Source organism: Rhineura floridana, chromosome 1 (genome assembly GCF_030035675.1).
Source record: "Rhineura floridana isolate rRhiFlo1 chromosome 1, rRhiFlo1.hap2, whole genome shotgun sequence".
Taxonomy (NCBI): Eukaryota; Metazoa; Chordata; class Lepidosauria; order Squamata; family Rhineuridae; genus Rhineura; species Rhineura floridana.
In genome coordinates, this window is record NC_084480.1 from 248,232,588 (window position 1) to 248,249,536 (window position 16,949).

General features: G+C 40.7%; 1 protein-coding gene across 6 annotated transcripts in view; it reads right to left on the reverse strand.

Annotated features, from left to right (window-relative positions):
• The window catches only part of SS18 (SS18 subunit of BAF chromatin remodeling complex), a 45,097-nt gene that overhangs the window by 23,851 nt on the left and 4,297 nt on the right, over positions 1-16,949 (reverse strand). For 5 of the 6 annotated variants that reach the window (XM_061597433.1, XM_061597424.1, XM_061597462.1 and 2 more), the window contains 2 exons: positions 14,813-14,897; positions 7,388-7,541 (listed from right to left, as the gene is read on the reverse strand). In XM_061597433.1, coding sequence (XP_061453417.1) covers positions 7,388-7,541; positions 14,813-14,897 — 239 coding nt within the window. Of the gene's footprint in view, positions 1-7,387; positions 7,542-9,283; positions 9,365-14,812; positions 14,898-16,949 lie in introns of those variants that run through there. The other variant, XM_061597472.1, reaches the window with a different exon arrangement.

Sequence of the window (16,949 nt, forward strand, 5' to 3'; positions counted from 1 at the left end):
TGTCGATAATATCTGAACACCTCCTCTAGCATGCACACCATAACTTGGTGAGGGGGTTTGAGAGTGTCAAAGAAGCTGAGAGCAATGCCATCAGGAGTCTATACCAAGAGGCCAGACTCTTAGCAGGGGCACCCAAGGCGGAATGGTCAAACTTGAGACACAAGACTAAGATGCATCCAGACTCAGAGGAAAGTAATGGTAAACTACCTCTGAATAACTCTTACCAAGAAAATCTAAAATGCAACATGAGATAGAGCTGGAAGATGAGACTCCCAGGTCAGATGGCACTCACTGAGCTACTGGGGAAGAACGGAGAAGTACAAGTAGCGCTCTGACTAATGATGCAACTGGGTCAAAGCTGAAAAGAAGCCCAAAGGCTGATGTGCACAGATGCGAAAGGAGAGTCCAGAGTTGTATGACGAACACAGTAGGAACATGGAATGTGAGAAGCATGAATCAGAGAAAGTTAGAAATTGTCAAGCAAGAAATGGAGCATATCAACATTACAATACTTGGTGTGAGTGAATTAAAATGGACGGGAATGGGACATTTTCAATCAGGCAACTACAAAATATTTTATGCAGGAAATTGGAAATTAAGAAACGGGGTTGCTTTAACAGTGAGGTAAAAAACAATTAGGAGCTATAACGCTAGGTCTGAGAGAGTGATATCAATGAGACTCAACAGGGAAACCTATTAACATAACCATTATCCAAGTCTATGCTCCAATGGCAAACACAAAAGAAGAGGAGTTGGAGAGATTTTACACAGAGGTACAGGAAGAAATTGATCACACACCAACACAAGATGTGCTGACAATCGTGGGGAACTGGAATGCAAAAGAAGGGAAAGAGAAGAACTAGAAATTGTGGGGAAAAGGGGGTTAGGAGACAGAAATGAAGCAGGAGAATGTCTTATTGAATTATGAGAAGCCAATTGTTTCTTGCAAACACATTTTTTGAGCACTGAAAACACAATTGTACACATAGACATCACTAAATGGTCAACACAGGAATCAAATTGATTATATAATTGGTAGCAGAAGATGGAGAAGTTCCATACTTTCTGCAAAAACAAGACCAGGAGCAGACTGCGGTACAGATCATGAACTGGTGATATAAAAAAACAGAGCAAAGCTAAAGACCAACAACAAAGCAATCATGATGCCAAAATACAATTTAAATAACATCCCAGAAGAATATAAAGATCAAATAAGGAACAGATTTGAGGCTTTAAACTTAGTTGACAGAGAACCAGAAGAACGATGAAGTCAGAGACATTATCAGGGAAGAATGCAAACAGACAATATCTCTAGTTAAAAAGAGAGAAAGACCTCAATGGGTGACTGACAAAACTCTTAAAATGGTTAAAGAAGGAAAGAAAAGTAAAAGGAGACAGAAACATGGTTAGAACCCTAAATTCAATAATACAGCAACTGGTACATAGGGACAAAGAGAACTATTACAATAGCCACTGTACAGAAATAGAAGAGTACAACAAAAAAGGTAGAACAAGAGCCTGATTCCAAAAGATTAGAGGAATTAAAGGGAAATTTAAACCAAAAATAGGGATGTTGAATAATCTACAGGGGAACACACTGACTGACCGATATAAAATAAAAGAAAGATGGAAATAATACATTGAAGAACTATATAAATGAGATGCAAGGATGACAGATTCATTCATGGAGGAAACGTATAATGAAGAACCAGAAATTTTAGAATGTGAGGTGAAAGCTGCTCTTAATATACTTGAAGAAACAAATTACCAGGAACAGATGGCATATCAACAGAGCTGCTATTACTGGGTCCGTCCAAATATTGTTACTGAGACTGAGTCTGTCCAAATTTTGACAAAAATTTGTCAAGAAATATGGAAAATAAAACAATGGCCCACAGACTGGAAGCATTCAATATATACCCCAATTCCAAAGAAAGGGGATCCCAGGGAATGTAGTAATTAACAAACTATTGCCTTAATATCCCATGCAAGTGAAGTAATGCTCAAGATTCTACAACCATATTATGGAGTGAGAAATGCCAGATATTCAAGCTGGATTTAGAAAGGGAAGAGGTACCAGAGATCATATCACAAACATACGTTGGATAATGGAATGGACCAAGGAATTTCAGAAGAAAATCACCCTGTGCTTTATTGACTACAGCAAGGCCTTCGATTGCGTAGATCACAAAAAACTATGGAATGCTTTAAAAGAAATGGGGGTGCCACAGCATCTGATTGTCCTGATGCGCAACCTATACTCTGGACAAGAGGCTATTGTAAGGACAGAACATGGAGAAACCAACTGGTTCCCAATCAGAAAAGGTGCAAGATAGGAATGTATTTTATCACCTTATTTCTTTAATCTATATGCAGAATATATCATACAGAAAGTGGGATTGGATCAAGATGAAGGAGGTGTGAAAATTGGAGGGAGAAATATCAGTAATTTAAGATATGCTGACGATAACATACTACTAGCAGAAACCAGTAATGATTTGAAATGAATGCTGATGAAAGTTAAAGAGGAAATCACAAAAGCAGGACTATAGCTGAATGTCAAAAAGACTAAAGTAATGACAACAGAAGATTTATGTAACTTTAAAGTTGGCAACGAGGACATTGAACTTATCAAGGATTATCAATACCTTGGCACAGTCATTAACCAAAATGGAGACAATAGTCAAGAAATTAGAAGGCTAGGGCTGGGGAGGGGAGCTATGGGAGAACTAGAAAAGGTCCTCAAATGCAAAAATGTATCACTGAACACCAAAGTCAGGATCATTCAGACCATGGTATTCCCGATCTCTATGTATGGATGTGAAAGTTGGACAGTAAAAAAGGGGATAAGAGAAAAATCAACTCATGTGAAATGTGTTGGAGGAGAGCTTTGTGGTTAACATGGACTGCGAAAAAGACAAATAATTGGGTGTTAGAACAAACTGAACCAGAACTATCACTAGAAGCTAAAATGATGAAACTGAGATGATCATACTTTGGACACATAAAGAGAAGACATGATTTACTAGAGAAGACAATAACACTAGGAAAAACAGAAGGGAGTAGTGTGATGCGTCCTTCCCTGGCTCTCCCTGTCAGGTTCCTACCTGCGCGTGGTTACTGCCTGTCTCTAGGCACCACCAGGGACTCCACCAGTCCGGACCGCACTCTCTTCTGGTTTACCTCCCCGCTCTAGCACAGATCTCAACAGATCCCCCTGCTAGGCAACCACCAGTAACGTCCCAATACTAGTATTCCCAGAGACTCTGAATACTGGTATTGTTATTCTCTTCACCGCTGCCACCATTTGTTACAGTTCCCCTTCAGCCTTGGTCATTACCTTACCCTCCCTTCTGGTCTGTGAAACCCCAGCCAAGGATCAACCAAATTAAGTATTTATTACAGATAACAAAGCTAACAAGATTAACAAGATTTCTTCTTAAGGCATATGGTTTTACTCAATACTAATCCGAACTCCACCTCCCTCCTGGTAAACAACTCTCTAAACCCCACCAAGCAATCCACTCTTTATCTTCTCCCCCCCAGATTCCACAATTCACCACCTCACATTCACCCAGATTTACCTGTCATCCTTTCATTTATACTGTCAGCCATTTTAAACATTCAGCCAATCATCAAGCATTCTATTGCCCATTCACTCCCCCTCCTCTTTCACTACTTACCATGTATACTCTAAACAACCAGCACTTACCATATATACACTAATATATAGGAACATCACAAGTAGAAAAGAAGGCCAAACAAAATATGGATTGATTCTGTAAAGGGAGCCACAGACCTGATCTTACAAGATCTTAACAGGGTGGTTTATAACAGATGCTATTGGAGGTCACTGATTCATATGGTTGCTGTGAGTCGTAACTGAATTGAAAGCATGTAAACAACAACAAATTTGTGAACGCAGCTCTTCTCATTAGGTACCACATCTACTGCAATTTGTTTAAAAACAAGATCATACTAAGGATTATTTAAACCTCAGTTTTTAAAATAAAAAGTGTGGGTGATAACACTTCAATCCAATACACTTATCTGGGAGTCAGTCCCATCAAACTCAATGGAGCTTACTTATGAGGAAAATTACTGGATTGCTTCCTAAGTCATACTCAGAGCAGACCCACTGAAATCAATGGACAAGCCCACTGATTTCAGTGGGTCTACTTTGTTTATGTTCTGAATATAGAGGGCGATACCCAACTAACAGCCAGCCAGAAGTAACACTGATAACACAGCCTAGAACAGACACACTGTGCATCTGAAGAAACTGATCTACTTTATTTTTTAAGATGTATTTTTTATTTTTACTTTGTTTCTCTATTGCTAAGGCAGAGGAAAATAAAATTAAGCTACAGAATCCTCTGTCCATCCTTATCAGTTATAAACATTCGAGACAGAGGAGAACTTTGAGAAATCTGCAGCTTCATTCTGTACCTGAAAATGTAAATGTGCTACCTTCAAGTCTATCCCGACTTATGGCGACCCTATGAATAGGGTTTTCATGGTCATTGGTATTCAGAGGTGGTTTACCATTGCCTTCCTCTGAGGCTGAGAGGCAGTGACTGCCCCAAGGTCACCCAGTGAGCTTCATGGCTGTGTGGGAATTCGAACCCTTGTCTCCCAGGTCGTAGTCCAACACCTTAACCACTACACCACACTGGCTCTCTCATTCTGTACCTAAAGCCGTTTAAAATTCTGTTAATTCTGGAATTATGTGCTTAATATCAAATGTGTTAAACATATTTTCATAGCTTGAATTGTAACATAGGCATGATTTGTAGAAGAGAACTGAAAGTACCAAATCCACTCTTGCAAAAATAATAGCAGATTTCACCTATTCTCTATGAAGGGTGGCAGGTAGGTAGATTAGATTTTATGGAAGAGTGTCATCTAAACCAGCTCACTAGATGGTTCTGCAACCACCTGTCTGCTTTTCCCATTCATTTCATGCAATAACTATCTCTTCAGGAAGCAGTTAAAAATCTAGACACCTGAACTGCACAAGTTCAACAGTAAGGGAAATACCACAAGACACACACACACTAGCAGGACCTAGCGAGCAGCTATTCAACATGCAGTTCTTAAAAGTCAAAACAAGTTCCTATTTGCAACTTCCTTAAGACAGAGGGTGGGGAAACTCTGGCCCACAGGCCAAACACGGTCCGCCAGGGATTCAAACCATACGCACCTATCCCACACCTGATGTCATATGTGATATCAGGTGTCAGGCAGGTAAAAACATGGCTGCAATGCACAATCAGGACCCTTAAAATGCGCTCTGAATTGTGCATTGGCAAGGGAAAGCAGGCTTTGGCTTTCCTGCCCATCAAGCCAAAGGTGAATCATTGTGCAGGTTCGCCCCATGCAGTGATCCAGTGGGCATCCAAAGCCTGCTAAAAGGAGGCTTTTGCTCTCCTGCCCATCAGCTGATAGGCGGGAGACTGAAGCTTGCAGGCAATGGGTGCCTGCTGGATTGCTGCAGAGACCTTGCAAAACTCTTTGCAAGCTCTGCACAATATACCTTCACCTTTTCTACCCATCAACTGATGTGCAGGAGAGCCAAAGCCTGCTTTTAACACTGCACAGGAATTCCCAAGTGACCAACAGCCTACCGGCTATCAGGAGGGAACTGCTGTGCAAAGTGCTTTGCCAGCCCTATGCTTGGTGCTTCCCAAAGTGCTAGGCATAGGCCTGGTGAAGCCCCTTGCACTTGGGGAACCACTGAGAAAGAGATTGACAGGTGGGTGAGACAACCCACCTGTCAATCATATGATATCATGTGATTGACAGATGGGTTATCCCACCCATCTGTCAAAGTTGCCCATGATTAACATGCATCCATATGAGTAGTTTAATTAATTAATTAATTAATTAAATGTATATGCTGCCCCATAGCCAAAGCTCTCTGGGTGCTTTACAACAATTAAAAACATTTAAAAACAAATATACAAATTTTCTGGTCTTCCCTCGGTTCTTTCCACCATACCATCAGATTAGACTTCAAAATCCCATTCACTGGATTGGATTCCCTACATGCAGTTTCTCCATGAAAGTCTTTCATCTGACAACTTGATTTTCTCTACACCAATAAAGCAACGGATCTCCTCAAAGGTAGACATTCAAATCATAAAATCAGTAGGGAAATTGAGTTCACATCACTCCACTCTATGCTCATCAGAGGCCTTCATTCAACATCTATGCTCATCAGAGGCCTTCATTCAGCATAGACTATTATCATGCCAAAATCAAGATGTACAAAACATGGGGATAAAGACAACGCACATTGGGCTCTGTGCATGTAGATGTCTATGACTGAACCATGATTTAAACCCAGGATCCCTCAATCTACAACTATCATTCTAAGTATTATACAATACAGGCTATTTATCTGCTTTACATCCTTGGTCTCAACTGGTGGATTGGGATCTACAAGTGGATGTGCCTTGACATGTCACATGTACCAGAGCTTCTGTACCTTTAATAGTTAAGCAGAAAACAGAAAAAACCCAGCTCTTATCATTCCTACATGACAATTTGTATACACCACTATTCCTTATCTGCAATTGCTAAGACCTCACGAGTCCTTTGCATCACAAAGCAGGATGGGTAACCTGTGGGCCTCCAGATGATGTTCAACTCCAACTCACATCAGCGCCAGCCAACGAAATCAACTGCCAAGGATGATGGGAGTTGTAGTTCCAACATCCCCATTTATGCTCTTGAAAGGAGACCAGAATTTGGAAGTTACTGCTTAAGAAAGCAATTATCTCCATAACCAAAAACAATATAGAACACTATTTTGTTTTTATACCTGCAAGCACTGACATTTTACATTTTGTTCTGTAATAAACACTTGGCTTTAGGTTTAGACCCAAAACAATGGTTTGGGGGTATTTTTTTAACACACAAATTGCTTAATATACAGCTTGTCTTTCCCCTCTCTGTTGTACCCTAGAAATCAGATTTTCTGTCTAAGTGACTTTTCGATCAGCTTTGCCTCTTACTTATCACACTAACTTAGCTGTGATGGTTTGAGATAGTTTCTTTCAAGAACTTATTCAGCCATGGGTCAGTACCTTTCTTCAAAAAGCCTTCTAAGCACAGCTGTAACTGTATGGTTTCAGAAAGACTAAATTTAGCTAGTCCTGTTCAGAGGAATGTTGTGTGTCAGCTACATCAAAGCCCAAGGGCAGCCTGATAAACACAGAATACAGGTCACGTAGCTCTACAGCTAACAAACTTAGAGAGCTTGTACTCAGGGGCATCCAAAGTAGTTTTGTCATCAACAGTCTTCTATCCCTTGAGCCCATATGTTGTTTCAGTTGCTGAGCAACTCTGGTGTTAATGCCTTCTAGGAGAAAAAAAAACTTACCAGGCATCTGTCCGTTCATCTGGTTTTGCATGTGCGGTGCAGGAGGGCCCCCACCTACCATACCATCTGAACCCATACTGTGAGAACGTGGAGGTGGAGGAGGGCCGCTCTGACTCATTCCTCCTGGACCCATTGGCATACTCTGTGTGGGTGGCTGAAAGACAATTTAATGAAACAGAAGCAGTTAGTCCAACAAATACATCACATGTACATGTAGTACAACAACTACATGTGGTACAACAACTAATTACATTGCCAAGCATAGCCCTTGCTGGTTCCGATACATTCATCTTCTTCCAATACCTAGTATCTCCAGTCCTGCAATATTTTTCAGCACATCATTATCTTCCACTATGATTATTAAACACAGAGGCTTGTATTCAAGGTAGCGCTAAGCAGATCATTCTGTCAGCTCAAGGATTCCTCCTTGCGCAACAGAACAATCTCCCCCTATTCCTGCTTATCCCCCCCACTCACCCTATAAGCCTCCTGAAAATCTGCTCTGGAAGGTTGAGGAATCCCCTGAAATAGCATGGAGGGTGATACAGGGGACTGCAGAGAAGAGGGAAAATCCACAAAAATTAACACTACCATTGTATTAGCAGGAATCTCTGCCTGATATGGATTAGTGTAAAAATGGAGAGAGGAAAAGCAAAATATAGGAATATAAATGCACAACAGTCTACTCCGGGATATTTAAAGTGAGTAGAAGGTAACTTAGGATCTTTTCCTTGTCATGCACACTTCAAAGGCCATACTACCCACCCTACTTCCCATAAACATCCCCACTTCTCACAGAAGATAGCTATTATAAATAGCTGTATAAATAATCCAATTAATTATATTTGATTAACAATGCTGATACATATGTATGTTTCTCTCTGAGCTTCAAACTCTGAGCTGTAGAGCAGTATGCCAAGTTCAAGTAACATCGCAAATTCTCAGCTACAATGGTAATTTTTAAAAAACATAGGATGCAAGTAGTTTACAGTATCAGTATCAAAATTACTCTCACCATACAATTGAGACTGCACCACTAAAGGCAGAAGACTGAATTGATACCGCAATATGTGCTACCATATTTCCCCAAAAGCAATGTATTGTGGAAGAAAAGGCTTTTTCCTGTCTCTGTGGCTCATACTGCTTATTACACAAGGATTAGTGCTTCATTCAAGCCATTCACTTGATATAAAAAATAGGCCTATTTAAACGGTTGCCAAGGTTTTTAAAACTTTCAACAGAAGGAAAGGACCATAACTCAGTGGTAGAGCATGCACAAGGTCACAAGCTAAATCCGTGGCATCTCCAGGTAGGGCTGAGAAGGTCCCCTGCATGAAACTCTGGAGAGCCTTTGTATGTCAGTGCAGACAATACTGAACTAGAAAGCCCAATACTCTCAGTACAAGGCTGCTGCCTACATTCCTGTTCTTAATGCTAAAATGCTTCTACCCAAAACAACTGGATCACTATTCTTTTGAAACAGATCATTTCAGGACTGAAGTTTCAAATTTATACATCTACCACAAACAAAAGTGTTAAATTCACTCCTTTATCTTTTCCCTAAAGAGTCAAAGTTTTCTCCCTACTCTTGTGACTAGATGCAGGCAGTTACCAAATGGGTCCCACTAATGGATCGTGAAAGTCAGAGGATGGGCTATTAGATTGACAGCAGCAGACATAACAGGAAAGAAATTAGTTTTACTTTTTAGTAAGATGCTGGAACTAAATCTGTGTAGATAAATATAATTTAATTGCCAGGGAAAAGAGAAACCACAGCATAATTAGAAAATTCAAGTTTCTGAAACTTGCAACAATTCAGCAGATGCCAACCATTTTAAATGGGAGAAATCTAGCTTAGGATAAACATTTTTAAAACATAAGTTTTACTTGACTTACATTGGTATAACCATGGAATAAATGCATCTTTATGCTTAGGGAAAAGCATATCTTGATCCAATTTTCAGAAAACTATGGCATCTAAGAACAATTAATAAGGAGGCTATGATTTTCATGGCTGTCAAAGATGTTATATTTAGAAAAACATATACATAGAAGTGTTAAAACAACTATCCTTTCAAATGTTAATAGAATGTTTTAAGAACATTCATAGTTTAAGGTTTTCCCAGAGTACCTGGTTGAAGAAAGGGCTTTTTTTTATTTGCCTCAAGAAGGTTACAAAGTAAAACATAGAAAAGGTGTAAAGGAAAGGAATATTTTATCTATTTTCATATTTAGATTTGGGGCTATTTTTAAAAAGCCCCAGTCTGTACATTTCTCCCACACTTCCCTCAACTGTATAATACTTCAACTCCTGTTTTGTACTATTTGTATTTTTGAACTCTAGATATAGGAAAGATTTCAGCTAGTTGCAAGTTGTGATAGGCAAACTCCTGCTAGTCAGACTTGGAATTGGGCTTTAAAAACTGTTTCCCCCAAACCCAGGAAGTATCTCGGATCACAAACAACTCCTTCCCACTCATCTGTCTATATTCCCCTCTGCCAAAACCTTCACTTAAACTGCTGTTCAAGCAACAGCAGGCAAAGGTAGAGAGGTCTAGCATTCATACCAGACCCAAGAAGCACTGCATGGTACAGTACACTTTCAACACAAGAAAAACCACATTTCCCAGCACAACTCACATCCAGCATGCAACAGCATGTCAGGCATCAGGAAGGAAAGAGACAGCCTTCACCCTCCATTCCCTGCCAGAGCAGCAAAAACATTTAGAAGGCGGGAGGCAGGGATGAGTGGACAGGCTAAATTCCTCTCCAGCTCAGAATGTAAGTGGAACATTACAGGCCCACCTAGGTTAGCTTGCCAAGCTATACTTGGATAAAGTTCAAATTCATTATGAATGACAAAGGCAGCCAAACTGGTGCTCTTCAGATTTTTGGACTATAGTTCCTATCAGCCCAAGCCAGTATGACCAAAGGTCAGGTATGATGGGCGTTGTAGTCCAACAACATCCGGAGGGCACCATTTTTGGTACCTTGAATTACAAGGAGGCCAGGCACCAACAGTTAACCAAGTCAGGCACTGGCAAAGGACCCCAGGGCTAAGAAGGGCCCCTACCAGCCCAACCTGCTGCACACTGGATCTAGGTGATGATGCGCAGGCATAAAGATGTAAAATTTCCAGAAATTTTGAAGCCATGGAAAAAAACTGGTTTCTTTCCGTGAAAATTGAAAAAATGCAGTATTAGCACTTTTTATAGATTGAAAGTCGCTTTGTAATTAATCATCAAATGTAATTATGTACAAGTGGTTTGGCATAAAATCATCACATCTGGTATATTAAAAGTACATTTTATTCAAACAATTATTACAAACTGAATTTACTTTTTTACTTTTTTAATTTTTTTTTGTAAAAAATGGATCTACAAGATCCTGAACTGTAAGGAACACCTGAACTGTAAGGAACCTCTTTTGTTCTGCCAGTTTATGAGGAGCAGGCAAAAAACAATTTTAAAAAACCCAGAAGAAACCATCAACATTAATAACAAAGAAAATTATTTATGTCTCTGCTAGTCCTCCGCAGTGTCAAGCAGACATAAAGCATCCATTCCCATAAAAAGAAATGAGGGGAAAAAAAGGGGGGGGGCAAGATTCAATGAACATTTTATTCTTCATGCTAAAATAAAACATTCCATAATCCATTAAGAACATAAGAAGAGCCTGCTGGATCAGGCCAGTGGCCGTTCTAGTCCAGCATCCTGTTCTCACAGTGGCCAACCAGATGCCTGGGGGAAGCCCATTTTTTCTTCATTTTTTCAATTTTCTGGAAATAACAAACAAAAAAGGCTTCAGAAAAAATCATTTCCCCCTGAATTTATCCAGTTTTTTTCCAGGCCCTCACATCTCTACGCAGGTACTATTTTGCTTGGGAGCCAAACTCAGCTCTTATCTACAACAGCTGGCTAGGCACTTACTTCCACCTCTCTGCCTCATGAGGGAGCCTCTCAAGAAAGGGAAAAGGGCTCCTTCTAAGACCCAGGCACTGTGGCCAAGAAGGCTAGGCGCCCAATTTGCCACAGCAACCGGAAAGCATTTTAAAACAGATTTTTGTTCAGCTTTAAACATTTTAAAAGTTTTTCTAGTCACTTCAGCAAACAATGGCAAAGGCATTCTCCTGTCCACCTCACCCAGAATGCCTGGATCTGAATAAGGGCCTTTGGTCTTCTCTCAAACCCGAGGTGCCAAAGAAGTTGCCTTCACTGGTGCCACTATACCACGGTGAAGATTTAAAAAAGAAGGAGCAGCAGGGGATTGGAGAAGGAGGGTGCTGTACCATACTACAAAGAGGAGGATGGGGGCAGGGGGGCATCAGTGATAGGAGGAGAGCCATTAGCTAGAACATGCTGCTGCCTTCCTCAAGTATGCCACTGGCCCTGATTACAATATGGAAATTCTGGTTTTATTTTACCCATTCACACTGCTCTTCACTTTTACACATGTGGCTCTGGAGAAAGCAACCACATAGACAGCTTCTCCCTACTGGCCCTCTCAAAATATTACAGTGACCTTTGATACTGTTAACTAAAATGTTAGTGATTTATTAGCAAAAACTAGAAGGGAGGTCACAGAAGATGGTGATGTCTGTTGCTTAACACTTCTTGAACACTGCCTATGGGGTCCCTCAGGCCTCCATCTCTTTTCCTTTTGTACTAAATCTAAATATAGGAGGATGCTAGTCAAGAACAAAGAGACACATTTCAATGACTCAACTGTGTCCTTTTCATTCAGTCTGGGCCTGCAGCTTCTGACTATAGCATGGGTGACCAATTTGGGTGAAATAAATAGTGGTAATAGTTGAGTCCAAAGAGACTGTGCTGGTAGTTAAGCCCAGTGAGTCACTTCAGCTCTCAGATTTCAAATGCATCTAGGTCCACTTCTGCATTTGGGTGCTTAAGATTACAAAAGCAGCCAAGAGCGCTTTTTACCAACTCTGCCAGGTAAAAAGGCTGCTGTCTTTTCTGCCACATGCAGCTCAAGCCACAATCATTCAAGCCTTTGTCATCTCAACTACCATAATGGACTCATTTAGGGCCTCAAGAGCTTCTGCAGGTGCCTCTGTGACAAGGGTGGTTTATTGAATGTACATTATATGACTACTCTCGAAAACACACTGAATTCCTAAAATCTTTTGGGCATAATTCATTGAGTGTGCTGAGTTTTGCTCAACCAAGCAGATTAGACCCCACACAGGGAATAGCATCCTGTGCTGTGTTTTGCTGAAGCCTCGCTGAAAATATCCTCTAAACCAGCCTTCCCCAGCCAGGTGCCCTTTATGTTTTGGACAATTCCCCATCAGCAATTCCAACATTGCTAATGTGCTGCAATTATGGAAGTTAGAGCCCAGAACATATGGAGGGCACCAGTCTTAATACTTGCTCTCCCAACTGACTTCCTTCTGACACCTAAAGCCTAAACATCTTCCAGAGGTGTTTTACAATTGTTTGTGGATGATTAGAGATGTTTTAGCGATTATGAAAAAAGAAATTGTGCGAAATTTTAAACTTCATTTTTTCTGTTGGTATATAGTTTTTATTATGATGTCACCTGATCTGAGCCACAGTGCAGATAAGAAATATTTTTCTAAAAAAATCTCAGTCTTCCATTTAGGCAGCCATTCTAACAACGAACAGAATCCCCTCTCTTGTTCTTTGTCATTGGGCAAACATTCTATGGTACATTTATAGAATTATTGCTTTGCAATGACAAAAAAAAAATGCATTTATTCTACCTACTAAATTACCTGTCTTAACACTCAAGCAGCCCTCATTCATGACTTTGCAATGTTATATTTTGAAATGTTTGAGATGAGATGCTGTATAAGGATGGGGCACAGCTCTAACACATTATAAGTGGCATTTTCAGTCAAGCAAACAGTAGGTTATGTTTCAGTGTCATATTCATTCAGGTGCATTACATGGGTTGGCTCCAAAGAACCATGAGTGGAAGGAAAACAGCTGTTAATGCTGGCAGAAGAAGCTGTATTAGAGTTCATGTAATGCTATGCTAAATAGGTTCCACGGCAGTTCTCATGCTTCCACTTGCAAGAGAGGTTACACAACTTCTTAGGCAACCAAAATTAACACCTTTGAATTTTGCCTTCCCGTTCTCATGAAACATCCCAGCATGAGATGCCAAACTACATCTGAAAAGGGCAACCAAAACCATCAAGGGAACAGAGCAACTGCCCTATGAGAAAATATTACAATATATGGGCTTATTTAGTTTAAAGAAAAAGCAAGAAAGAGGGGACATGATAGAGGTGTATGAAATGGTGTAGAGAAAGTGGATAGAGCAAACTTTTTGTCTCTCTTCCATAACCCTAGCACTCAGAGACATTAAATGAAGCTAAACGTTGGGAGCTTCAGGACAGACAAAATAACGTACTTCTTCACATAGCACATAGTTAAAGCTCCCACAAGACAGTGATGGCCACCGACTTGGATTTTAAAAGAGGATTAGACAAATTCATGGAGGATAAAACTACCAATGGCTACTAACCATGATGGCTATGTTCTACCTTCACTGTCAGAGGCAGTATGCCTCTGAATGCCAGTTGCTGGGAATCACAGGTGGGGAGAGCGCTGTTGCACTCAGGTCCAGCTTGCAGGCTTTCCATGGGCATCTGGTTGGCCGCTGTGAGAATAGAATGCTGGACTAGATGGGCCTAGTCTTTGCTATGGTCTTATGGAAGACAGCTAGGGCATGCAGAAGAACATCTTTGCATACAACTCAACAGGTTTTATCAGCAATGCTCATATACCTCGAAACAATTTATTTCATGGAAAACAATACTTTGAGTTAATATTTTAGGAAAAGATGCATAAAAATATTTTAATAAAAACAGAGTATATTACTGTATTTGTATTCATATTCATAGAGCTGGGTAAGCTGTGTTAAGGTGGCCAAGGGACAACCTAATTGTGACAAATTACAGTATGGCCCCACTCATATGGCAGGTTAGGTTCCAGACCCACGCTGAAAAGCAAAAACTGCTGAAAAGCAGATCAGCTGTAGCATGGGGGTCTGGAACCTGGCGCTGGAGGAGAAGGTCAGCTGTAGCATGCTCCAGCTGATCTTCCCCTCCTCTGGTGAGATCAGCTGGAGCGCAGGGAGCTCCAGCCCCTGCTCCAGCTGATTGCCCTGCTGGCGCCATATTAGCGGAACGCTGAGAAGCGGGGCGCCGACAAGCGGGGCCCTACTGTACACAAATAATGCAAGTGATAGGTATGAGATTCTATTTTAGCATTATACCACATACAGAGAAGCATGAGGCAGAGGAATACATATGCTTATTACAAGTGCAAGAAGCCATTCAGAAACATTAAACTAATAATATTTGTTACTAAAATTTGATCAAGTACATTTTTATTTATCAGACATTACACACTATTGTCTTTACAAGGTACTTACTGGTGGCAGTATGGATTGCATATTTTGATTGGAGTCTGCTATTGTGGCTAGGTAGACCAAGTTTGTATGCAACAACTGCTGATACCTATAAAAAAACCAGTATGTTTACAATGTATGGTTAAAGATTCTCATGTGCCCACTGTAGACTGTGCATTGGTCTAACCTTAAAGATAGCTCACAAATAGCAACTGGTGCAGAACGATCAAATTCTGGCCTGTATACACTGGTTTCCATTTTGTTTTAGAGCCCATTTCAAGGTGCTGGTTTTGACATTTTAAAGCTCTTAAAAATGTTGCTCCAATGTACCCTAAGGAAAGCCTTCTCACATAGGTACCTTCCTATGTAGAAGGTTGGTATCAAGTGAAGCCTGCTTGTTTTTCACCTTTTATCCGGACAAGACTGTAATGGACACATTACAGGACCTTTTCCTCTGTGGCACCCATCTTCTAGAATTCCTTTTCAAAGGCAACTTAAGGTAGTCCCTCCCTAGATGCAACTACCTGTTGCAGATGGTCTGTCCTATTTTCTTCCAAGTCTGCCAATCTTTAAGGTCATGTTGGTGGAATATTGTCTTAACTTGCCTATTTAGTATTTTACCAGCCTTAACAGCATGAATGCCATAGAACAGTTATACTGACAAGCTCATTGCCCTGAAGTAAATATTACTTGTGCCAACTAAGTTATAGACAGTAATGCTACAGTGCCTTGCAAAAGTAATTAGACACCTGACCAATGCTCTCATATTACTGAATTACAAATGGTACATTGTAATTTTGTTCTGTATGATATTTTATTTGAAACACTGAAACTCAAAATCAATTATTGTAAGGTGACATTGGTTTTATGTTGGGAAATGTTTGTAAGAAACATCAAAAACTGAAACATGTTGCTTGCGTAAGTATTCAACCTCCACACATTAATATTTGGTTGAGCCACCTTTCACTGCAATAACAGCTTTAAGTCTTTTGGGGTAGGTATGTACCAGCTTTGCACACAGTGTCGGAGGGATTTGGGCCCATTCTTCTCGGCAGATTCGCTCCAGGTTGTTCAGGTTGGTTGGACGTCACTTGTGGACCACAATTTTCAAAGAGCACCACAGATTCTCAATGATATTGAGATCAGGACTTTGACTGGGCCCCTGTAGGACATTCACCTTTTTATTCTTGAGCCACTCCAATGTTGCTTTGGCCTTGTGCTTGGGATCACTGTCCTGCTGAAAAGTGAATTTCCTCAGTTTTTTAGTGGACTGAAGCAGGTTTCCTTGCAGTGTTTCCCTGTATTTTGCTCCATCCATTTTTCCTTTGATTTTAACAAGATGCCCAGTCCCTGCTGATGAAAAGCATCCCCACAGTATGATGCCGCCACCACCATACTTCACTGCAGAGATGGTACATCTTGAGGCATGGGCTGTGTTAGGTTTGCACCACACAGTACTTCGCGTTTTGGACAAAAAGCTCTATCTTGGTCTCATCTGACCACAAAACCTTTTCCCACATTGCAGCTGGGGCACTCTCATGCTTTCTGGCAAACTCCAGGCCTGCTTTCAGAGGGTACTTTTTGAGTAACGGCTTCTTTCTTGCCACCCTCCCATACAGGCCAGTGTTATGCAGAGCTGATAGGGTTGAGTGATGCACCATGACTCCACTCCCAACCACTGAACTCTGTAGTTCCTTCAAAGTGATTGTTGGCCTCTCTGTGGCTTCTCTCACAAGTCTCCTTCTTGTTTGAGCACTGAGTTTTGAAGAATGGCTTTTTCTTGGCAGTGCCTGGGTGGTGTGATGCAGCTTCCTCTTCCTGATTATTGATCCAACTGTGCTCACTGGGATATCCAAACACTTGGATATTATTTTGTACCCTTTTCCTAATCTATGCATTTGTATTACATTATCTCTCACTTCTGATGAATGCTCTTTGGTCTTCATTTTCCTTCAGGTCCACAGCCTGACCAATAATCCTTCAACAGTGGGGGTTTTATCCAGACAATATGACAGCAGCTTTAATGGTTCACAAGTGGAGGCCAATAGTAAGGTAATTGTGTCCTCAATAGGGCAATTTCTCTCATCTATGTAAACTGGGAGTTTCCACAGCAGAGGGGTTGAATACTTATGCAAGCCACGTTTCAGTTTTTTATGTTTCC